General features: G+C 41.5%; 1 protein-coding gene across 7 annotated transcripts in view; it reads left to right on the top strand.

Moving 5' to 3' along the window:
• Nucleotides 1-1,817: 1,817 nt before the first annotated feature.
• wdr19 (WD repeat domain 19) overlaps nt 1,818-25,273 on the top strand; it is a 33,418-nt gene continuing 9,962 nt past the window's right edge. For 5 of the 7 annotated variants that reach the window (XR_009768727.1, XR_009768729.1, XR_009768728.1 and 2 more), the window contains exons 1-31: nt 1,818-2,069; nt 2,515-2,606; nt 2,688-2,753; nt 2,851-2,976; nt 3,524-3,639; nt 3,727-3,842; nt 4,411-4,491; nt 7,710-7,822; nt 7,958-8,131; nt 8,209-8,279; nt 8,359-8,525; nt 9,056-9,176; nt 9,254-9,360; nt 9,452-9,568; nt 9,706-9,861; nt 13,286-13,433; nt 13,708-13,921; nt 14,489-14,648; nt 14,788-14,898; nt 14,974-15,083; nt 15,176-15,233; nt 15,652-15,798; nt 17,682-17,764; nt 17,846-17,929; nt 18,012-18,158; nt 18,657-18,781; nt 18,906-19,015; nt 21,439-21,507; nt 21,590-21,667; nt 21,997-22,093; nt 22,209-22,333. Coding sequence is in view for 3 of the 7 variants with exons in the window: in XM_061678939.1 (XP_061534923.1) it covers nt 2,064-2,069; nt 2,515-2,606; nt 2,688-2,753; nt 2,851-2,976; nt 3,524-3,639; nt 3,727-3,842; nt 4,411-4,491; nt 7,710-7,822; nt 7,958-8,131; nt 8,209-8,279; nt 8,359-8,525; nt 9,056-9,176; nt 9,254-9,360; nt 9,452-9,568; nt 9,706-9,861; nt 13,286-13,433; nt 13,708-13,921; nt 14,489-14,648; nt 14,788-14,898; nt 14,974-15,083; nt 15,176-15,233; nt 15,652-15,798; nt 17,682-17,764; nt 17,846-17,929; nt 18,012-18,158; nt 18,657-18,781; nt 18,906-19,015; nt 21,439-21,507; nt 21,590-21,667; nt 21,997-22,093; nt 22,209-22,333 (3,495 nt within the window). In the remaining 4 variants the exon portion in view is untranslated. Of the gene's footprint in view, nt 2,070-2,514; nt 2,607-2,687; nt 2,754-2,850; nt 2,977-3,523; nt 3,640-3,726; nt 3,843-4,410; nt 4,492-5,788; nt 5,819-7,709; nt 7,823-7,957; nt 8,132-8,208; nt 8,280-8,358; nt 8,526-9,055; nt 9,177-9,253; nt 9,361-9,451; nt 9,569-9,705; nt 9,862-13,285; nt 13,434-13,707; nt 13,922-14,488; nt 14,649-14,787; nt 14,899-14,973; nt 15,084-15,175; nt 15,234-15,651; nt 15,799-17,681; nt 17,765-17,845; nt 17,930-18,011; nt 18,159-18,656; nt 18,782-18,905; nt 19,016-21,438; nt 21,508-21,589; nt 21,668-21,996; nt 22,094-22,208; nt 22,334-23,510; nt 24,093-25,273 lie in introns of those variants that run through there. The other 2 variants (XM_061678941.1, XR_009768730.1) reach the window with 2 other exon arrangements.

Here is a 25,273-nt window from a genome sequence, read left to right on the forward strand (position 1 = left end):
ATTTAGGGGGGGCTTAAGAACTTTTTAGTGGGTGCTAAGACCCCCCCAAATTGGACTAAACACAAACAGCTGACGCCCCCTTAAAATAGGCCTAGCGACACCACTGGCTTGTCCACTGTTCATAGTAGTTTGTCTCAGTAGTGTATGACTTCCCATGCAGACTTGTTAGATCCATGTTCAGATCAGGTTGCCACGCAAAGGCCATTAAATGGTTCGGCCCACAAAACCAAATTTCAAGGGAAACATTTATTCCTATTGCACTGTGACTCTTAAAAAGGTGAGGGGAGTGTAACTACTTCCACCGCTATCCAGGCTGCCTGTATTTTTTTCATCTTTTAACAATGTTCACCAACATTTTGTTCCGCAATGAGGACTGACCCAACCAACACTACAATTCACTGCTCAACAAAAAAATAAGAACAATAAGAAAAAAGACAACACTTTATTAGTTCTCCTGAGGTAACATTAAATTGAGAGCTACATTGTTTTATTGAACATATACTACTTTGGTTAGAAGCACACACGTCCAGTGCACAGTAGAGCACAAGAGCTCAATCAACAAACGTTGCTGAGGTCGGGTGCAGCTGTCTTGCTCAAGGGAACAGAAGTATATTCGGGTTCGAGTTGGGAGATCAATGTTGTCTGGAAATGTCAAGATCAGAGGTGGGTAGTAACGCGCTACATTTACTCCGTTACATTTATTGAAGGAACGTTTTGGATAAATTGTATTGGTGAGAGTCGTTTGAATGAACCATACTTTTTACTTTCACTTGAGTATTTATGTGAAGAAGAATCAATACTTTTACTCTGTTACAATGATCGGCATGCCGCTGGCTACTTTTCTTTATCTATTAGTGGGTGCGCAATCTATTTTTAGACTTCATCATCGACTTCCGCATAGGGTGCCGTTGAGGTGGGCCAATCAAAGTGACTAATTTTAGGGGGGAAAAAACAGCTGAGCGAGTGTTGACTTTACAGACTCATAAAAACAACAGCTTTGTCATGCAGCCCTTAAATTGTGACAGGTCAAACTTGGATATTTCAGCCCATTCTAACTTGAGAAAGCAGCTTGCTGTAAGTCGCAGATGTCTCTCTCTCTCTCTTTCGCTCCCCCCCCCCCCTCTCTCTCTCTCTCTCACACACACATGCACACACACACATACACTTTCAAGTCTGGCCAGCAAACAGCGTCTTCATCGAGTCATTTAAGTGAATAAAGCAAATAATGTTTCTGTAGGGCCCAATGCATGTGTACTTGGTTTGTGGGCAGTTTAAAATTGAAATATTGGCAGGTGTGTGTGGATTCCTCTATATTATTATTTTGTATTTTATTTGATGGTCTGATTATTATTATTTTTTAAATCAGAAGTTACTCACGAGTTACTCTTTACTTGAGTAGGTTTCTGACTGAGTACTTTCTTAGTCTTACGCAAGTAAATATTAGGAGGACTTCTATTTACTTGAGTCATTTTATCCTAAAGTAACAGTACTCTTACTTGAGTACAATATTTTACCCACTTGCGCTTAAGATCAATGCACAGTATTTTATCCATATAGACAAAAAAAGGACCACTATACTAACAAGGATGGAAATATTGGACCTACAATTTATACACAGTCTGTACCAGCATGGGCAGAATTTTTCTTTCACGACTAAGAACTGTCCTCGTCAAAAAAGATCATATTCAAACGTAGAAACGTCGATAACGTATACGTTATGCATCTAATCAGTCCGTTCATGTTCCTAGCCGGAACATGAAACAGGAGAACTCCCTCAACTCAGATATCCGTTTTATAAAACCGGAAGTGATCTTTGGAATCTCCTGATTGGCTAAGGCTGTTGCTATGACTTCTGTTCCAGACGCTTCAGCGTCCGCAAATTAACAGGCACATATAGAAATCTTCCACAAACCTGTTCGTTCATCATGTGTCTGCCTAGAACCGTAATTAACTTATTTTTAAATGTATACTGGAAATGATTTTAAACAAGGCGAAACATTGTGGCATGGTATTCATCGAACCGCCGCACGCATCGAACAGATTAAGTATCAAAACTCATCAATATGAAGGTTGGTATTAAGTAAATGACTTCGAGTGTTATTTTTGATGTGCTAAACCCTCGTTGAGTTAAAATGTATTACTATGTCTTCACTGAGCAATCCACTTGCTAAACGTAGTGCTAATTAGCAAACGAAACTTTTTTAAAAATCATTTTGACGTTTATAGTAGAACTGCTTTCTCATCTCAGTTTTTTCTCGTTAAATCAATGAAATGTATACTACATTACACATAGTCGGATGTTTGTAATTATGGATTTGGTGTGTGCTCACCAGTAAGTATCTATTATTGGAGACTTGTCGCACTTGTACAGTAAAAAGATAAGGTTATTATTTGCCTGCCTTTTTGAGCGTGTGGAATATGTCAAATATGTCTTGTGTCTGTTGAAATACATTTAATTTGACTAAATTTTGTTCGAAAATGGTCTTGAGCAAAATGTCCTCTTTGTGTCCACAGAGTGTTTTCACCCTCATAGACAATGCTTGGATGGGCTCAAAGTTGCTGTACAAGTGGCAGAAATCCCTTGGAAATTACATAGCTGTCGCAGGGTGAGTGCAAACTAAACTACCTTTAGCACACAATTTTACCAAACAAAATCTTTGCTCAATGTGCTTTATCCAACTCTCCAGACAAGACAGCTCAGTAAAAATATTTGATCGCCATGGACACAAGTGGACTGAAATCACCCTTCCTGGGTATGTCTCAGAGAAAAGATAAACAATTGAGGCAAATGTTTTTATTTGTATTACATTTTTTAAATAATCGTTCCTTTTCTTTTTCCTGCTCTCCCAGACGCTGTGTGGGGATGGACTGGGATAAGGATGGGGACATTTTGGCAGTGATAGCAGCAAAATCCAGCTGCATATACCTTTGGGATGCCAGTGTTAATAAAACATCCAAAATAGACAGTGGAATGAGGTATATTTGCATTAAATATGATGCAAAAGTTTTGCTCCAATTAGTTGAGCTATTTTGGCAATGCTACAACGACTGTATACAGCTAGAATGTTATTCAGTAAAGCACAGACCTCTGGCAGGCAAATGCTGAGCAAAAGTGTGGAAAAAAATGGTGGAGTGTTATTTATACGGTATCAGACTACTTCCTGGCAGAATGATGAACACACGGACAGTGCATTTATGGTGGTGAAGTAGACAGTTCCATTGCTGCATGAGTCTTTCCATCAATCCATCTATTCATTTTCCGTAGCATTTGTTCTCATTTGGGTCACAGGGACGCTGGAGCCTATCCCAGCTGACATTGGGTGAGAGGCAGGGCGCACCCTGCACTGTTCACCAGTCAATTGTAGGATACTTTTTGTAAATAATTCATCAAAACCAGTGGTAGGGTTTTTTACTGTATATTTTAGTACTAATTAAACTTCCATTAGCACTATTTCCCATGTTGCTCAGACAGACAGATCAATAATGGAGGTGGAATGATAAAAATACAGATTTTCCTCCACAGAGATCACATGTCTCTCGTTGTGTGGTCAAAAACGAGCCCTCTGCTGGCAGCTGGGACTGCCAAAGGAAACCTGTTAATCTACAATCAGCAGACCTCACACAAGATCCCAATATTAGGTAACATGACATAACAAGCGTGATAATTTTCAGCATTTCAATTCATTTTTTTGTGGTTGTCTCTCACTCTCTTGCCATGCATGCTAGGAAAACATACCAAGAAAATCACCTGTGGCTGCTGGAATGCTCAGAATCTACTGGCCCTTGGCTGTGATGACAATAATCTGAGCATCAGCAATCAAGAGGGGGACACAATCCGAGAGGTAGTCAAGTCGAGCACAAAAACCACATTGTCAGCGCGCAGATGTACACTGTTCTTGAAATATGGTTTACTCATATTATTTATTTTACAAGGGCTCTAACTGTGTATCGGAAATTTTAAATACTGTATCAATAAAGCGGCACGGTGGGCGACTAGTTAGAGCGTCTGCCTCACAGTTCTGAGGACCGGGGTTCAATCCCCGGCCACGCCTGTGTGGAGTTTGCACGTTCTCCCCGTGCCTGGGTGGGTTTTCTCCGGGAACTCCGGTTTCCTCCCACATCCCAAAAACATGCGTGGTAGGTTAATTGACAACTCTAAATTGCCCGTAGGTGTGAATGTGAGTGCGAATGGTTGTTTGTTTGTATGTGCCCTGCGATTGGCTGGCAACCAGTTCAGGGTGTACCCCGCCTCCTGCCCGATGATAGCTGGGATAGGCTCCAGCACGCCCGCGACCCTAGTGAGGGGCAGCGGCTCAGAAAATGGATGTATCAATAAACAAGTACCATCAGATAATAGTAACTACATGTAAATACAATGTAGTGCGCTGACATGTTCTTAATTTGTTCTAGATAAAACTGCGTGGTGCTCCTACAGACATTTACTTTTCCATGATGAAGACAAGCGAAAGGACATCCCAGGGAGAGAACACTGTGAGTTATATAGTGTGTTGCTTTTCAATGGCACTCATCATTCCCACTTGCACGAAAAAAGTAATTTGAAGTTGATGCATTTAGTTTGTACCATTTACACTGTAGTGCAAAAACCTTCCAGCAGTTTGTCAAGAATTCACCTGCTTTATGGAGGTAATAACAGGTCACAATATTCACCTTATCCCATCTATGTATATGATTGACTCAAGTTATGTGCAATGGAATGTCCCCCCGCTGAAAAAGTATTGGCCCCCTTCTCAAATTCTTATATATTTATCTCCCCCCCACACACTTTTATATTTAAGATTGTCAGACAAATGTAAATATCAGAGAAATATAACCAGAGTGAACTTCAAATGTAATTTTAAATGGTGATTTCATTTATTAAGGAAAAAAACTATTCAAAGTTACCTGGCCCTGTGTGGAAAAAGTAATTACCCTACTTGTTAAATCATGAATTAATTAATTTTCACAATTTTTGGTTAATTTTCACTGAAAACACGCAAGCCTGATTACCTCCAGACATTTACAATCAAGAAATCACTTAAACAGAATCTGTCCCGACAAAATCAAGTTGGACAAAAGATCTAGAAAAGCTGCAAAAAAATGACACGATCCAAAAAAATTACGGAACAGTCGAGAAATAAAGTAATTGACATCTATAAGTCTGGAAAGGGTTACAAAAGCCATTTTTAAAGATTTAAAATCCAGCAAACCATCGGGAGAGTCACTATCCTCACATGGAGAAAACATGGAACAGTGGTGAAACTTCCCAAGAGTGGCTGGCCTACAAAGATTACCCCAAGAGAACAGCAATCCACTCATCCAGGAGGCCACAAAGGAACCCAGACAACCTCTAAAGAACTGCAGGCCTCCCTTGCCTCAGTTAAGGTCAGTGTTCATGACACAACAATAAGGAAAAGACTGGCCAAAAATGGCATCCATGGCAGAGTTTCAAAGTGAAAACCACTGCTGACCAAAAAAAATATAAAGGCTCGTCTTACTTTTGCAAAAACACATCTGAATGATTCCCAAGACTTTTGGGAGAATATTATATGGACTGACGAGATAAGAGTTGAGCTTTTTGGAAGGCGTGTGTTTCGTTACATCTGGCGTAAATGTAGCACAGCATTTGAGAAAAAGAACATTATACCAACAGTTAAACATGGTGGTGGTAGTGTGATTGTCTTGGGCTGCTTTCTACTTCAGGACCTGGACAACTTGCTGTGATTGATTGATGGAACCATGAATTCTGCTCTTTAACTGAAAATCCTGAAGGAGAACATTCGGCTCAGCCATTAGTCTGTGACCACAAGCTGAAGCACACGTGGGTTCTGCAGCAGGATAATAATCCAAAACACACCAGCAAGTCAACTTCTGAATGGCTTTTAAAAAATGAAGGTTTTGGAGTGGCCTAGTCAAAGTCCAGACTTGAATCCGATTGAAATGCAGTGGCATGACCTTAAAAAGCCTGTTCATGCTTGAAAACCCTAATTGTCTTCTGAATTCAAACAATTCTGAAAGGAAGAGTGGGCCAAAATATCTCCACAGAGATGTGAAACACTCATCGCCAGTGATAGAAAACACTTGATTTTGGTTGTTGCTGCTGAGGATGGCCGAACCAGTTATTAGGTTTAGGGGGGCATTACTTTTTCACATAGGGCCAGGTAACTTTGAATAGTTTTTTTCCCTTAATAAATGAAGTCACCTTTTAAAAACACCATTTTAAGTTCACTTGGGTTATATTTGTCTGACATTTACATATGTTTGAAGATCTTGAACATTAAAGTGGGGAAACTATCCACAAATATAGGAATTTGAGAAGCGGCCCAATATTTTTTTATGGCACTGTATTCTTATTTACCAATTAGCATGATAACACAGATATATTCATCCACCGATTAAGCCCATTTCTAAACTGACTATCCTTATTAGAGTCGCAAGCCTATCCCAGCTGACTTTGGGTGAGAGGTGGGCTACACCCTTGACTGGTCGCCAGCCAATTGCATATACTGTAGACAAACATACAAACAAACATTCACATTCACATTCACACCTAAGGACAATTAAGAGTATTTAATTATGCATCAATGTTTCTGGAATGTGGGAGGAAACTGGAGTACCACTTAAGCACGAGGAGACTATGAAAACTGCACACAGGAAAGCCGGAGCCCGGATTTGAACCATTCGTCCGCATGCCGCAGCACAGATAATGTGATTGCTAATTATACTCTCAGTAAGATAAGAGCTAAAAATATAATTACATAAAAAAAATCTACCTGTTCCAGTATAATAATCCTCAGTTCATATTGACACTGTCAGAAAAGTATTGATCTGATGGTATCCATCCATCCATTTTCTGAGCCGCTTCTCCTCACTAGGGTCGCGCACATGCAGAAGCCTATCCCAGCTGTCATCGGGCAGGAGGCGGGGTACACCCTGAACTGGTTGCCAGCCAATCGCAGGGCACATAGAAACAAACAACCATTCGCACTCACAGTCATGCCTACGGGCAATTTAGAGTCTCCAATGAATGCATGTTTTTGGGATGTGGGAGGAAACCGGAGTGCCCGGAGAAAACCCACGCAGGCACGGGGAGAACATGCAAACTCCACACAGGTGGGGCCGGGGATTGAACCCGGGTCCTCAGAACTGTGAGGCTGACGCTCTAACCAGTCGTGCACCGTGCCGCCTGATCTGATAATATGTTCATGTTTATTATGTTCTCCCTGTGCTTGCGTGGGTTTTCTCTGGGTACTCTGGCTTCTTTCCTTCTTTCTCTCTTGCATGCTTCTTAGGTTGATTGATGACTCTTAAATTGACCTAAAGTGTGAATGTGAGTCTGAATGGTTGTTTGTCTAAATGTGCCCTGCATTTGGCTGGTGTCCAATCCAGGGTGTAGCCTGCCTCTCGCCCAAAGTCTGCTGGGGTAGGCTCCAACTCATCTGCGACCCTAATGAGGTTAAGCAGTACAGATAATGGATGGATGGATAACTCACTGGTTCTACATCACAGCAACCTACAGCCAGAACAATAAACATATGGTTTAACTGTTAACTCTGACAGTTTGACTAAAATGTGATAACTGTTATCTTTGTTTAGGCAGACTTTCTGACACCACTTGCATTGAATTTTAGCTAGCAGGTGTACATAGTGAAGTGTCCAGTGAGTGTATTATAGAATGCATTGCATTTACTTACTGGCATTTTGCTCTCTAGGTGAGTGTCTGCGTGGAAAAGAAAATGTTGGTCCTTTTCAGCGTCAACAACACCGACGACTGGTATGAGCTGGCGTTTGACGCGAGTTATGGGCGCATCGTCTCTTATCGCTGGTAAAGGACAGATGAACACGCACAGAACATTGCATAGTGTCTTTTGAGTATTTAAAAAAGCACTATCATTCAGTTTTATTATTATTGCAAAATACACGAGTAAGATTATTAGGGATTTTCTTCCACTTTTATCAGGTTTGGTGATGGCTATATACTCATTGGCTTCTCTCATGGATACTTTGTGGTTATTTCAACTCACGTTAGAGAGATTGGGCATGAGCTCTGCCAGGCTCGGAATCATAAAGACAGTCTCAACAGTGTAGCCATCTCATCAGCATTAAACAAGGCTGCTTCTTGTGGGGACAACAGGTATGTATAAACTCCTAATGGAACTAACACTTATGTGATGTAGGATGACACAAACTAAATCCCTGTGTACACTGCAGCATAAAGATCCACGATCTCTCTGACCTCAAATACATTAGCAATGTGATTCAGCTGGAGGATGAGACTAAAGGTAAGGAGGTTTCTTACTTTACAGTATTTGAAATGTACCAAATGTACCAAACACCTTGACTCCCACGGTGTCTGCTCAGGTCTGGACCAGCTGAGTTGGACAGATGATGGCCAGTTGCTGGCAGTATCCACACAGAAAGGCACTCTCCATGTCTTCCTCACAAAGCTTCCTATTCTGGGGGACAGCTATGGAACAAGACTGGCTTACCTGACATCTTTGTTGGAGGTCACAGTGTCAAACTATGGGGTGAGGACTTGCATTATTGGAACCTGAAACCGATTGAACAAAGGCTGTGGCAAAAATGGATTCCATCTGGGATTTAAGCATATTATTTCATTCACTGTTTTGCCACACCCTATATTTAATTGCTTGTGAAAACTTTCTTTCATGTCATACCACACTTCAGTTGACTAAATATAAGCTTACTCACTTTACAAACATATTAAAACTATCATTTTGAAAGCTATATTTTTTGATAAAACTCCCAAATTGCATCTCAAGTTTTGTTTCTGCTTTCTGTGTGGACTTAATCAAATTTGGAAAATTCATCCATCCATTTTCTATGGCACTAGAACTCATTATGGTTGCGTGTGAGTGGGAACGAATCCCAGCTGACTTTGGGCAAAAGGTGGGGTACTCCTTTTACTGGTCGCCAGCCAAACGCAGAGTATTAGTGAATTGTGAGTTGTAAAAGTGACTGCAGCAAAACATGCTGGATAATTAAAAGACTGCTCACTCGGGTTACTGTGTGCCTTAGTAACTCAGTTGTTTTGCAGACAACTCCAGTGGCCATACAAGTAGAAGTAGAACCAACTTTCATCGCTGTGGGACCCTACCATGTTGCTGTTGGAATGAACAACAAAGCCTGGTTCTACGCACCGCTTGAACAAGAATCTGGTGTGTGTCATGTTAACAATCTTTCATTAAGTCATATCACTTCACACAATTTGTTTTACTGGACTATTTATGTTCAGCTTTTACCAAACTGAAGGAGACTGAGTACTTCGGGACGGTTGCCAACATGTGCCTTAATGCAAAATATGCTGCAGCATTGTTTGATGGTAAAGTGCAACTGCACATGGTAAGTCACATTTATTTGTGTAATGTGCCTATTAGCATATTAGTGAGTTACAAACAAGGTATCCATACATGTTACCTTGTTTGTATTCTAGATTGATGGCAGTGAACAGGAGGAGAGGAAGCAGATGAAGTTGTTTCCAGACGATGACAGAAAAGGTCGTATCTTTTGCCACGCGCTCACCGCTGACTTCCTCTACTATGGCACTGATGTAAGGCTCACCACCTGCCACAGCACTTGCTCATTCATTCATTTTTTAATTATATGTATTTATAAAAGCAAGCATGCAGAATTCCTGTATCAATCTCCCTTCACTGGATTCCTGGATTCCTTCTGCTGCTCTTCCAGTTAGGTAACGTGGTGTGCGTCCTAGTAGAGGATTGGGAGACTGTGAGCACTTTTAGCCACACTGTGGCAGTGAGTAAAGTTTTCCCTGATGTAAATGGTACACGGTTGGTCTTCATTGATGACAAGAAGAGCGGCTTCCTGCTCACCCTTTCAAGTGTGAGTACATACAATGTGCACAATTCTTGACACACTTTTACAGTACCTGTCTGTAAACACTGCCAATTCAAGACATGTATTCATAGATACAATGATGAAATTTACACTAAGAGGTTCAGTTCGCTTCGGCAGTATAGAATTTGGTGATTTTGCTGATTGTTAGCGTGTACCAGTGCCAGCTGAGTAAATAGTGTAACATCATTGCAACACATCACCATAAAATCCACCAATGTATTTAATAAGAAAGAATACCAGGTGCTTGGGTTGGGCAGTAGGCCAATGACCTGCTCCCGTTAAAAAAAATAAAAAAAATAAATACAGATTACAGAAACTGGAATTGAGGCCTAATAGTGCCTCATGCATTGAAAGCTCTAACTCACTAACTAACTCCAGCTTCCGCCCATATTCCAAAATCGTGCATGTTGGGTTCATTGAATCAGCGGTCCACAACCTTTTTTGCCCCACGTAACAGTGTCATGTAATACAGTATTTTGACAGATCGGCATAGTAACAAATGGAAAAAAAAAAAAAAAAGTTAAAACTACAATTGAACATTACGGTGGATGTTGTAATTTGTTGGGAGCCCTGGGCTTGTTTTTCTTCAACAAGCTGGTTCCATCATGGGGTAATATGAGACAATGACACCCGAAGTGTGCAACTTCTTCTTTTCCTTTCGGCTTATCTCGTTAGGGGTCGCCACAGCGTGTCATAATTTTCCATGTAAGCCTACAGTATGTCCTGCATCCTCCTCTCTAACACCAATTGCCCTTATGTCTTCCCTATCTATCATCCTTCTCTTTGGTCTTCCTCTAGCTCTCTTGCCTGGCAGCTCCATCCTCATCATCCTTCTACCAATATTCTCACTATCTCTCCTCTGGACATGTCCAAACCATCAAAGTCTGCTCTTGCTAACTTTGTCTCCAAAACATCTATCTTTGGCTGTCCCTCTGATGAGCTCATTTCTAATTTTATCCAACCTGGTCACTCCTAGAGAGAACCTCAACGTCTTAATTTCCACCACCTCCAGCTCTGCTTCCTGTTGTCTCTTCAGTGCCACTGTCTCTAATCATGGCAGGCCTCACCACTGTTTTATAAACTTTGCCCTTCATCCTGGCAGAGACACTTGTCACATAACACACCTGACACCTTCCTTCACCCGTTCCAACCTGCCTGGACCTGTTTCTTCACTTCCTTACAACAGTCACCATTGCTCTGGATTGTTGACCCCAAGTATTTAAAGTCCTCCACCCTTGCGATCTCTTCTTCCACTCCAGACTTCCGCATGCAGTACCACAGTTTCTCTATGGGTACTCTGTCATAGGCGTTCTCTAGATCTAGACACAATGTAGCTCCTTCTGACCTTCTCTGTACTTTTCCATCAACATCCTTAGGGCAAATAATGCTTCTGTGGTACTCTTTCTAGGCATGAAACCATACTGTTGCTCGCATATACTCACCATCTGTCCTGAGTCCAGCCTCCACTACTCTCTACCATAACTTAATTGTGTGGCTCGTCAACTTTACTCTTCTATAGTTCCCACAGCTCTGCACATCGCCCTTGTTCTTAAAAATGGGCAGCAGCACACTTTTCCTCCATTCCTCAAGCATCTTCTCACCCGCTAGAATTCTGTTGAACAACCTGGTCAAAAGCTTCACAGCCACCTCTCCTAGGTGCTTCCATACCTCCACAGGTATGTCATCACGTACCAACTGCCTTTCAATTTTTCATCCTCTTTAGTGCCTTTCTAACTTCCCCCTTACTATCATTGGTACTTACTGGTCCACCAAACTTGCCTCTTCTACTCCTCTCTTTCATTTTCCTCATTCATCAACTCCTGAAAGTATTCTTTCCATCTATGTAGCACACTACTGGCACGAGTCAACAATTTCCATCCCTATCGTTAATCAGCCTAACCTGCTGCACATCCTTCCCATCTCTATTCCTCTTTCTGGCCAACTTATATAGATCTTGTTCTCCTTCTTTAGTATCCAGCCTGGCATACATGTTATCATATGCCTCTTGTTTGGCCTTTGCCCTATGTCACATCTCCATGTATTCCTTTCTCCTCTCCTTGATCCTCCCAGTTTCCCACTTCTTCTTAGCTAACCTCTTTCCTTGTATGATTTCCTGTACTTTGAGGTTCCACCACCAAGTCTCCATCTCCCCTTTCCTACCAGAAGATACACCAAGTACTCTCCTGTCATCTCACACACCACCGTTTTATGCTGTCTAGGCACACTCTCCCCTACCATTACCTTACAGTCATTAACCTCATTCAGATTACATCGTCTGCTCGTGCGTCTACCTCCGCTCTTGTAGGTCACCCTATGTTCCTGCCTCTTCTGAAAGAAAGTGTTCACTGCAGCCATTTCCAACCTTTTTGCAAAGTCTACCACCATCTCTTCCTCCATTCCTGGATGCTGACTCTACCCGTCACTTCTTCATCACCTCTGTTTCCTTCACCAACATGTCCATTACAATATGCACCAATCATGACTCTCTTTCTGGCTGGAATGCTCAGAACTACTTTGTGTAGCTCCTTCCAGACTTTTTTCTTTTTCATTTCTAGGTCACACCCTATCAGTGGGGCATAGCCACAATTCACATTATACATAACATTCTCAATTTCTAGTTTCATCCTCATCACTCGATCTGATACTCTTTTCACCTGCAAGACATTCTTAGCTCACTCTTCCTTTAAAATAACCCATACTCCATTTCGCTTCCCTTCTACACCATGGTAAAATAGTTTGAACCCTGCCCCTAAATTTTTGCCTTACAGCCTTTCTACCTGCTCTCCTGGACACACTCTATATCAAACTTTCTCCTAATCATCATGTCAACCAACTCCCGAGCTTTTCTTGTCACAGTCCCAACATTCAAAGTCCCCACATTCAGTTCTGTCACAGTCCCAACATTCAAAGTCCCCACATTCAGTTCTCGGCTCTGTGCTTTGCTCTTCTCTTTCTGCCTAAGAACCTGCTTTCCACCCCTCCTTCATCTTTGACCCACAGTAGCTGAATTTTCACCAGCGCCCTGTAGGTTAATGCCGCTTGTGGCGGATGTTGTTAACCTGGGCCATGACCGATGCGGTATGGAATTCTTTGGATTAACGCTCATATTTGTTTGGCAGAGTTTTAAACCAGATGCCCTTCCTGATGCAACCCTCTGCATTTATCCGGGCTCGTTATTTCTTTGTCTCTATGTGGCTTGTGTTTGACTGGCAACCAGTCCAAGGTGTACATAGCCTCTTGCCCAAAGTCAGCTGAGTTAGGTTTCAGCGAACCCAAGGACTATAGAAAACCGACGGCTCGATAATTATATTTGATCTGTTTGTCCTCCTTATCAATGTTCACAACTCACAATGCAAGTCATTCAGGATGAGATCGGTGCTCAAACTGATGAGTTCATGTGGCATTCCAGGCAGCAGATTTGTGCCTTGAGCTTCCAAACTTCTCCCCCACCATCACTGGAGTGCTGTGGGACAACTGGCACGCTGACAGAGGAGTGTTTGTAGCTTACGACGATGACAAGGTCTACACCTATGCCGTGCATAAAACCACCATATATGGTAGGGAAACACCACACCCAGATTTCAAAGTTGTCCTTTTTAATGTTGTTATTGTATTGTAAATGTTGGCATGGGTAATGTAGTGGTTTCATTGCTTGATTCCCAGTCAATGCCATTCACAGTCACCCTGTGATAGACTGGGAACCAGTCACTTGGAGACCGTTCACCCCAAAACAAATGAGATATTCTTAAAAGAAAAGAGAGTTGGACTGTTATTTTAATCTATAATTTATATTTTAATCTATAGTTTTCTTATCTCCTCCTGGCCACTTAGGCCCGCGAGTGGTGTTAGTGGGGAGTACTCCACTTCTCTCCTCCCAGAAGCCTATGCTGCTCTACAATGGGATGCTGACATGCCAGACGGCAAGCGGCAAGATCAGTGAAGTGGCTCTGAGCACACACTCCTTCCTTGAACACACAACAAACACATGGTCTGGGTCACAGCCAGAACTTGGCAAGCAGCTCATGCAGGCCCTCCAGCTTAAGAGGTTAGCCCCACTGCTGTTAATTGGAAAGTCTTGATTTCTTGGCACTGCCAGATAGGTTTTACTAATTTGGAAAATGTTAATTGGTTGGAGGCCTAAAATCTTGTCACCAATCCACCAGTTGAAAGTTCCCCTTATTCTTTTTCAAACTTTTGTATTTTCCATATTTTCAGGGTTTAAGGGGTTCCTATTAATTTTAATTTATTTTAGTCTCTGGTATTGTAAATGGTCAAAATAGGGCAAATATTTATTTGTTTTGTTTTTTTATTCAGCTGTAACTTAATCCATGCAACACCAAATCACTGCATTCTACTGTCTTTCTACTGCTTCAATGAGCATTTATAGTGCATTTGGTGAAGTATGACACTGGTCCCCAAAGTTTCTTCATAGTTTAAGTTTTAAATATGTAAAACCGTCCATCCGTCACAGGGATTTAATGAACTTTTCTGTAGGTCATTTGTAGTGTGTATTTTTCATTCATTATTTTTAGCCTCTTCTTTCAAGAACAGTGGGTGGCGTTCCATTTATCAAGGGTAGAGAATTTTGACGTGTGTGCGTGTCACTGCTCAGGTTTTATGAAGCCTGGGATCTGTGCTTGACTGAGGGCAGTGAGGCCAACAAGGCAGAGATCGGGAAGGCCTGTCTGGTCCATATGGAGGTCGAGCAAGCCATCTACTTCTACCGCATGTGTGGCAATGTGGGCATGGTGATGTCACTGCAGGCCATCCAGGTACAACTATGGGTGGTGGAGGTTTGGGTATTGCTTGGCAAATAGGCTTGGGCTTTTGTAACAAATGTAGCATGAAATTCATAAATCCATAAAGAAATAATATACATATATGTAATATATATATTTTTTTTATTCATAGGGCATCGAGGATAATAGCTTACTTGCAGGCCATTTGGCCATGTTCCTGGAGGACTTCTGTCTTGCTCAGGACCTTTATCTGGCCTCAAGCTGTCCCATAGCTGCCCTGGAGGTCAGATCCACTTTGTGGTCTTAAGAATTCTGAACTAACCAGTTGTTGTAAGTTAAATTAGTGTTTGTTTGTTAGATGAGGAGAGACCTGCTACACTGGGACAGCGCTCTGAAATTAGCTAAGGGTTTAGCAGAAGACCAGATTCCATTTCTCTCCAAAGAATATGCCGTTCATCTGGAGTTTATGTGCATATATACACCGAAACAAATCCTAATTCTATCATCTGAAATGCTCGATCTGATACACGATCTGTTTTTCTCTCACTCGCTCTCTGTAGTGGGGACTACATGAATGCTCTGGCGCACTATGAAAAAGGCATGACTCATAACAATAAAGTAAGTGGAATAGATTTGATCTCCATGATAACTAAACTAGAAGATGCGTACGTATGTATATACATACATACACACATACATACATGCGTTATTTTACTATAATTTTTTTTAGCATTATTGGTTTAGATTTGATATTGTATGTCATAATGAAGTGCGAAGTGAGTTATTATTTTCCATGTTCCTCAAAGATTTGAACCACCCCTGAACATTATTGTCTTTTTAAAGGCACTACGCATGGCTATCCTTTGCTTTTCTACAGTCAAAGTATGATTTGATGAGACAGAAAGTTTGTCTCGTATAAAGGAGATATATAATATAATAATAATATAATATATAATATTCATTTTTTAAATAAATGTTGTGTACTTTTTGGTCTTTGCTCTGTTGTTTTCTCACTACCGTGTCATTCGGGTTGCAGTTCCAGGAACATGATGAGGTGTGCCTGGCAGGTGTAGCCAGGATGTCCATTCGGATGGGGGACATAAGGAGAGGAGTGGCACAGGCTATTCAGCATCCAAGTAGAGTCCTTAAGAAAGAATGTGCAGCCATACTGGAAAGTATGAAGGTAAGAGTTGACTTATTATTATTATTTTTTTTTTTTAAGCATGATTTGACAGAAGCGGCACGGTGGATGACTGGTTAGAGCGTCAGCCTCACAGTTATGCGGACCGGGGTTCAATCCCCGGCCCCGCCTGTGTGGAGTTTGGATGTTCTCCCCGTGCCTGCGTGGGTTCTCTCCGGGCACTCCATTTCCTCCCACATCCCGAAAAACATGCATGAATTGGAGACTAAATTGCCCGTAGGTGCCAATGTGAGTGCGAATGGTTGTTTGTTTGTATGTGCCCTGCGATTGGCTGGCAACCAGTTCAGGGTGTACCCCGCCTCCTGCCCGATGATAGCTGGGATAGGCTCCAGCATGCCCGCGACCCTAGTGGGGAGAAGCGGCTCAGAAAATGGATGGATGGATGGATTTGACAGAACGCCGGCATGTTTACATACAAACGTTAGTAGACTTTCCACCCACTTGATCGGTATCGGACGATAATTAGCATTTTATGCTGATGGCCTTAATGTCATATCTGTGACAGATGCGATCAATGACGTCGTTGATCTGTTCCGCAAAAGTTCCGTGTCGCCATCGTGTACAGTATATTCAAATCCAAAGCCTGATTTATTTTTAGCCTTGTCGGGGCTGTATCTTTTCGACTCAAACGCCACCGGATACACTCGTTACCATGGCGACGACAACAAAAATGGATTGCATCGCGTGTATGATAAGAACAAAATGGAAAAACATCGTGGTGGTGGTCACCTGGTGCTCGGGAGAAGACGTTCGTTCAAGGATTGCTTAAGGTATAGTCACATACTTTTAATACGGATATGGGTCGCAAGCAGGCAACAAAACGTTATGTCGCCTAGCAAGCTAGTGCTGTCTGTTGAATCATGCTATAATGTGTCGGTGTGAGTGAAGTAATTTAATTACAGTAAGTTAGCACCCATTACAGTATTTATGTCATGTTGTAATGTTGTACTCAGTATACAGTACACAAGTATATACAGTAAATAAACAAGTCACACTAAATACACATTGCTCCATCTTGTGATCGGATCAGTGATCGAGTATAATTTTTTTTAAACTCGCTCGCTGGCCCCATAAATCCTGCTGTTGTAAAGTATAAATGTTAGTGCTAGCACTAGCTTGCTAGGCTAAATAACATTATGTTGCCAGCTTGCGAGCCGTATTGTATTAAAATTACGTGAACGTACGTCAAGCTGTTCTTGAATGGAGAGCCCACTCCCGAGCACCAGTGACTGCACCATGCTTTTCATGTTTTTGTTCTCCTCCCCAAAACAATACAATACATTGACGCGATCCATTGTTTTTGTTGTTTCCATTAACGGGTGTGTCCGGTTACGTTGACCGGTGACACGTTTTCTGGTTCTGCCTTTCCAACAGTGTTTGATTTGACAAGATAAAGCCCAGTGTTCGTAAAAGACGGGATATGGTGGTATCGGAATACACGTTGTGTAGTGTTGCCACTGTCTGACCGAGATACGGCACGATTTTATGATCTGTATATCATTATTTATAGTCCGACATGGTGCAATCGTAAAAGACCACATTTGTCTTTAGTCTGATGCAGGCTTGATGGGTTACCCAGGAGGTTTGCATAGTTCTAAGAGTTATTTAGAGCAATGACTGAGTGGCTCCAGACAAAGCAAGTAAGTCCCAGGGGTGTGTGTCTGCAGACACATGCAAGTGAATTGACACCGTCTGGCATGCACAATAACCGTCAGAAGTATCCTGTAACCGCAGGGGCTGAGTACCCCACCCCACCAACCCGAGAAGCGGGGTTGGGCTCAGGGGCTTTTAATGACCGTTATTTATCTAAAGACCTGTATTAGTTTTGTGTGTGTATTAGATTGTTGTTGTTTTTTGTTTAACAGCAATTGTCTGAAGCTGCTCAGCTCTATGAAAAAGGACAATGCTACGACAAGGCAGCATCGGTTTATATTCGCTGTAAAAATTGGTGAGACAAGGCCCGAAAACACTAGCAGTCAGCCCTGAAGGTGGTCTCAAGTTCTCAACAATTAAATAACTGCTCTTTCAGGGCGAAGGTGGGAGAGTTGCTGCCTAATGTCACCTCTTCCAAGATCCACCTGCAGTATGCTAAAGCCAAGGAGGCGGATGGCAAGTAGGTTCTATGTGATCTCTCCACTGAGATCAGGACTTGTTTAAATAAAGCAAACCAACGTAATGAGTTCTGTGTTCATCAGTTATAAAGAGGCAGCACAAGCCTATGGGAGCGCTAAAGACTGGGACAGCGTGACTCGTGTGCTGCTGGATCACCTAAAAAATCCAGAAGGTGCTGTTCGTATTGTCAGAGAGACACAGAGCATTGAAGGAGCAAAGATGGTGGCCAGGTGAGACATAAGAGTCTTGGTTTATACTTATGCGGTAAACCTGCATACTGTATAGGGGCAGTAGTGAAGAGAGCTTTATCCAAATGTCTACCTTTGCAAAACAAACTATAAAAAGAACTACATGTTAATTATTGTGGGTGTAGTTGGTGTAGAACTACACTGCACTATACTGAGAAATGTTTATTGGATTTTTAGCTACAATATTGATATTCTGAAATATTAGAAACACTTTCAGACCCTGTATGATGATGCAGTCATAAACCTCTTGTTAAATTATTCAAACGGACAGTACTTGTATCAGAGCTCATTAGATTGTGCAAAGGTACCTTATTAAGCTGCTGGACACAAAAACTACCACACACAACCACATAGTATGTGTCTTCCAAAATACTTCTTTTAAAAAAAAAAAAAAAATTACTTGCAAGTTAAGCTTTTCTTTCTTTCACTCTGCTGTTTTGTATCATTGCAACAGCCATAACTATGTTGTTGTGTCTGCAGATTCTTCTTGTCGTTGAAGGACTATGGCTCGGCCATCCACTTCCTGGTGCTGTCTCAGTGCAATGATGAAGCCTTCCAGCTTGCACAGCAGCACAAACAGATGGAAGTCTACGCGGACATCATCGGTCTGTAAATATCAAGTCTTAGAAGTTCAAATGCTGGGAACAGCTTCATTGTTTTGCACCATTTGTTGTCTTAATTAATGCAAAATGAAACATGCATACCACCGCTGCTGTTTGTGTTCACCAGGCTCTGATGCAACACTGGAGGACTATCAGAGCATCGCTCTATACTTTGAGGCAGAGAAGAACCACCTGCAGGCGGGCAAATTCTTTCAAAAGTGTGGACAGTACAGTAGAGTAAGAGCTCGTCACTATGCTTTCACTTACACATTCTGTAAAGCCTGAAATAATCTCTATAGTCACTCATGCAGTTATGAACGCAAATGAAAAAAGCAGAAAAACAAATGAGAAGAATTGATTGATTCCCAATCTTCATTGAGCCAAGGCACGTATTATAGAGAGGTAGAAAAATATCTATACACTGAAATAGTAATTATCTTGTCTCAATTTACTCACAAATGCACTGACTCAGTGTGAAATCTGGGCCTGCTAAATTGAACACAACGCTGATATACAGAAGTCATGACTTAATCCTTTGTATGAATGGCAACAGATGGATACCTGGTTAATTTCTACCTCCTGCCATCTAGTGGAAGAGCATTTAATTGTTCTGAGTGTCACTGGCAAATAGATGGACAAACATACAGGTATGTCCCAAAAAATTTGAATATCGAGGGAAAGTCCATTTATTGCAATAATGTGTTTCAAAAAGTGTATTTGTTTCAATTTGGATGATTATGGCAGAAAGACAAAAAAAAAAAGAAATCCAGTATTTCACAAAATTTGAATATCATGACAAAGTTCAACATTGTAGGCTCCCCGTGTCCCAATCTTGTCAGCAAATTAGTGCAAAATACCTCCAGAGGTTTTCCTCAGCCTTTAAATGGTCTCAGTCTGACTTAGGAGGCTTCAGAATCATGGGGAAGACTGCTGACTTGACGGTTGTGCAGAAAACCATCATTGATACCCTCCATAATGGAAAAAAAGTCTCAAAAAGAAATTGCAAAAGAAGCTAGATGCACACAGAGCGCTGTATCAAAGTACATTAACAGAGTGTTAAGAGGAAGGAGAAAATGTGGCTGGAAAAGGTGCACAAGTGACAGGGATGACCACAGTCTTGAGAGGATTCTCAAGCAACGGTGATTCAGAAATCTGGGGGAGCTTCATAAGGAGTGGACTGAGGCTGGTGTCAGTGCATCAAGAACCACCACATACATACGTCTGCATGACATGGGCTACAGCTGTAGAATTCCATGTATCAAGCCACTCCTGAATCAAAAACGACATCAGAAGCGTCTATGCCTGGCTAAGGAGTCTGTTGCCCAGTGGTCCCAAGTACTCTTTTTAGAAGAAAGTAAATTTTGCATTTCATTTGGAAATCAAGGTCCCAGAGTCTGGAGGAAAACTGGAGAAGCACAAAAGTCAAACTGCTAAAGGTCCAGTGTGAAGTTTCCACAGTCAGTAATGGTTTGGGGACCCATGTCATGTGCTGGTGTGGGTCCATTGTCTTTTAGTCAAGTCCACAGTATACGCAGCTGTCTACCAGGAAATTTTAGAGCACTTCATGTTTCCTGCTGCCGATGAGATTTTTGGAGACAATGCTTTTATTTTCCAGCTGGATTTGGCACCTGCCCACAAAGCCACAACTACCAATACCTGGTTAAATAGCCATGGAATAACAGTACTTGATTGGCCAGAAATCCTGCCTGACTTGAACGCCATTGAAAAGTTATGGGGTACTGACAAGAGGAAGACGAGGGAACAGAAACCCTGAAATGCAGACGATCTGAAGGCCAATATCAAAGCAACTTAGGCTACAATAACACCTGAATTGTGCCAAAGGCTGATCACCTCCATGCCACGCTGCCTTGATGCTGTAATTCATGCTGAAGGAGGCCCAACAAAGTACTGAGGTCAGATTACTTTAATACACTTTTCAGAAGGCCAACATTTCTGTGTTTAAGATAATTTTTTGTTGGTCACATGAAATATTCAAATTTTGTGAAATACTGGATTTTTTTTTTTTGTCTTTCTGCCATAATCATCAAAACTGAAATAAATAAAGGCTTGAAATATTTCACTTTATGTAGTGGTAAACTAATATAACATACAGGTTTCAGTTTTTGAAACAAATTATTGAAATAAATGGACTTTCCCCTCAATAGTCAAATTTTTGGCACATACCTGTACATGAGTCATAAATAAATAATAATATACTGACCAATCGGCGGCACGGTGGCCTGACTGATTAGAGCGTCAGCCTCACGGTTCTGAGGACCTGGGTTCAATCCCCGGCCCCGCCTGTGTGGCGTTTGCATGTTCTCCCCGTGCCTGCGTGGGTTTTCTCCGGGCACTCCGGTTTCCTCCCACATCCCAAAAACATGCATTAATTGGAGACTCTAAATTGCCCGTAGGCATGACTGTGAGTGCGAATGGTTGTTTGTTTCTATGTGCCCCGCGATTGGCTGGCAACCAGTTCAGGGTGTACCCCGCCTCCTGCCCAATGACAGCTGGGATAGGCTCCAGCACGCCCGCGACCCTAGTGAGGAGAAGCGGCTCAGAAAATGGATGGATGGATACTGACCAATTAAGTGAATTTGGAGAATTTCCCTTGGTAATCACTGGGCTTGAGCATCATTCTCTCTTGTTGTGTCCCTCAGGCGTTGAAGCACTTCCTGAAGTGTCCTAATACGGAGGACAGCCTGGCTTTGGACATGGCCATTGAGACAGTGAGAGAGTATTGTGTCCAGTGCGAAATCACTGTTATCAACATCCTTATTTTATGTACTACGTGTGTGTATTTTCTAACAGGTGGGCCAAGCCAAGGACACCTCACTGACTAATTTACTAATAGAATACCTCATGGGGGAGAGTGATGGCATCCCAAAGGTGATGATTAAAGGCGTTATGTTATTTCCTCTTTACATTTTACTGTGACAGTTCCATCTTAAACTGTTTATTTTCACCCCCTCAGTCTATTTGCGTAGATACAACACAAGAGCTGATTCATCAATGCTTTTACAAATATAATAATGCTGAAGTTTTAATTACTGCACTCTTGCAGCAGTTATAGTCTCATTACAAAAACAACTGGTGTGAATATCTGCTGATTCAATAGAAATAACTATTATAAAATTGTCTCTACTTCAGCATTGTGTGACTAAAATTAAAGCTTTTAGCACATTTTGACTTTTGGGGTTTTGATTTTTAATACACAGGATGCCAAGTACCTGTTTCGGCTCTACATGGCATTGCAGCAGTACAGGGAAGCTGCTCGCACTGCTATCATCATAGCCAGGGAAGAGCAGAATGCAGGTATGAGCACTTCCACCCCAAAAGCTGTTTACCTACCATTACATCATAATACATGTGTCACAACAACTATGATCTTAATTGATTTGCTGCTGCGTTTCTGGTGCGCCTCGACCAGGTAACTACCGTAGCTCCCACAACGTGCTGTTCAGCATGTACACACAACTGCAGGCCCACAAGATAAAGATTCCTGCAGAAATGGCCACTAACCTGATGATCCTGCACTCCTACCTGCTGGGAAAAGTGAGTACTGATGAAACAACTATCTTTAGTATGCATGCATTTGTAAAATTGACAGCCAAAAAAAAAACAATATACAGTGGTGCCTTGAGGTATGAGTTTAATTCGGTGACCATGTTTTTATCTCAACACTCATATCTCAAAGATCAGGAATTAATTTCCACTTACACCCTATTTTTTTAGCCTCACTGTATATCTTGTCCCACTGTCGGAGCTAGTTGGTTGTGACGAGGCGAGCAGCTACTATAAGCCCAGAGTAGGGGTAAAAGCGTCGATTGTGTTTTCACTTGTGGAGGCATCTCTTCATCATGAAGCGGACAAATTACACTTGTCAATTAGTGCAGAGATCCCTGATTGTGGCACATGCAACAGACCCATCACCAAACACAAATACCAGCTGCCATCTTCAACAAATATTCAAGTATGTGACGCTTTCCAGAAACTAACACTGATAAAGTGAGTGGGGTGACTCCTGTATATAGTAGTGCATTGAGACACAAGTGACACAAAAGCAGTCATTCGGACGATTTTTTGCTTTGACTTGCGAGCGCAAACTTGAAATTCGAGCACTGTGTAGTGACAGTGAACTCAACTCATCTCATTTCAAAATAAGCAGCTGTTTGGCAGATTGAACAGATTTGAACAATTCTTCAAAAAAGATGCTTCAAGCTGTTTAATACCACTCCCAGTTGTAAGTTTTCATCAAACTAAATATAAAACAAAGAAAATTACACGTTATGTATTTAAAATAACCAAGCAACTTTGCCTGAAGAGCATAATGCAAACATATGTAAAACACCATTGATGGGCTAACAGCATCGACAGTGGCGGTGTTATAATCCTTGAAGCAACGGATATTTGAACACAAATGGTGTAGCAACATATGTGGACAGACAATATCACAATACTCACAAGCATATACAGCGGCTGACATAATTACCGTATTTAACACGTCACCATTTTTCTCATTAAATATATTTCCAAAGGTGCTATTGACATGAAATTTTCACCAGATTTTGGGAACAACCCAAGTAATCATACATACAAAGAAAGTAGAACAAATCAGCTCAGAAATGAACTTTTGTGTTATAATGTGAAATGACACAGGGGAAAAGTATGAAACACCCCAACTGGTATTTATTTAATACTTTGTCCAAAAACCTTTTCTTTGCAATGGCAGCTTCAAGACGCCTCCTGTATGGAGAAACTAGTCGCATGCATTGCTCTGGTGTGATTTTGGCCCATTCCTCCACACAAACAGTCTTCAAATCTTGAACATTCCGTGGGCTTCTTTTATGGACCTTGAGTTTCAGTTCGTCCCATAGATTTGTGATTGAATTCAAGTTAGGTGATTGGCAGGGCCATTCTAGCTTTTTTTCATTGAAACCAATTAAGAGTTTCCTTAGCAGTATGTTTTGGACCATTATCTTGCTGAAATGTCCACCTTCGTTTCTGTTAGATATATTGTAGAAGTTATCATTTATTTGCTTAGCTTGCATGAGTATTATGGACAATTTTTAGAAAGAAAGATGTCTCGCCTTCAAGAAGATGACTCAGCAGGAATCATCAGCGAGAAGGACGTGGCAGGTTTTGGTGGCATGTTTTCACCTTGAAACCCTCCCCTTAGTGTGTTGTGTCTTGTAAACTTAGAAACCTCCCTATTTTCAAATAAATGCAGGAGCGACGGGGGAGATTGTTTAGAGCGTGTTGAGAGGCTGTAACCTGAACAATCTCCCATGCGCCCTCCTCATGAGAAAAAGAGACCAGCGTCTTCATTCCTTTTGTGTCTATTCATTATAATGTTGGGTAAGATAAATCCAACAGTTTCATTTTCATCTTCCTCCTAGATGGCAGCAGATTTTTGTCAAGAATGTCTCGGTACATTTGCCCATTCATCCTTCCTTCAATAATGTGAAGTTTACCAGTACCATTTGTTAAAAAGCAGCCCCACACCATCATGTTCCCACCTCCGAACTTCACTGTTGGTATGGTGTTTTTAGGTTGATTTGCAGTGTCATTTCTCCTCCAAACGTGATGTGCATTATGACATCCAAAGAGTTAAATTTTGCTCTCATTCGACCAGAATATATTCTCCCAGTATTTAACTGGCTTGTCCAAATGTTGTTTGTCAAACTTTAAATGAACTTTGACATGCTTTTTTCTTCAACAATGGGGTCTTGCGAGGTAAACGTGCATACAGGCAATGTATGCTCACTCTTTTCCTTGTGACAACAGTACCTACCAACCTCTCTTGGACAACTCTTTTGATTATTATTTGCACTCTGTCACAAATCTTGCGAGGAGCACCTGATCGAGGCAACTTTATGGTGGTATTACCGTACTCAAAATGGTGGCATTTTGCGTAACAAGCAAATTAATACCATCTAACAGTTACTTCTTCAAACCAGCAATAGTTACATTTGAGTCTCATCAAGTATTAATTTGTGGCTGGTGATTCGAATTAAATGCAGCCCAGCTATTCATTACCATCTAACTGTTCTAACTGTGTGTGAGTGTGTGTGTGTGTGTGTGTAAGTGTAAGTGTGTGTGTGTATGCCCCCAATATCAAACCGCCACTCACTTTCACGTTTACGTACGCACAAACGCACGCACACAACACACACAGTTGCCTTCACAGACCGCATCCATCTATCTCTCTATCAGTTAAGAGTCTTTAGAGAAGTATACTGAGAATGGCGTGCTTGTTTACATTTAGTTACTTTCAGTACTGTGTTGGTATGTCAAGTTTGCACGAAGTTGCTCATTTAATGTGGCTTCAACTACACTAATATTTAAGTTATTGGTTCATGTTGATGGCATCATTCTGAAACTTGTGTGGCATACATTACCAAGTAATGGGTATGGTTAAGTTAATGGTTTTTGTTTTGTTTTGTGGGTAACTGATATTCCTGCCACTTGGCAGCTGCTGAAAGTAACGAACAA

This window comes from Phycodurus eques, chromosome 6, assembly GCF_024500275.1.
Source record: "Phycodurus eques isolate BA_2022a chromosome 6, UOR_Pequ_1.1, whole genome shotgun sequence".
In the NCBI taxonomy this organism is placed as follows: Eukaryota; Metazoa; Chordata; class Actinopteri; order Syngnathiformes; family Syngnathidae; genus Phycodurus; species Phycodurus eques.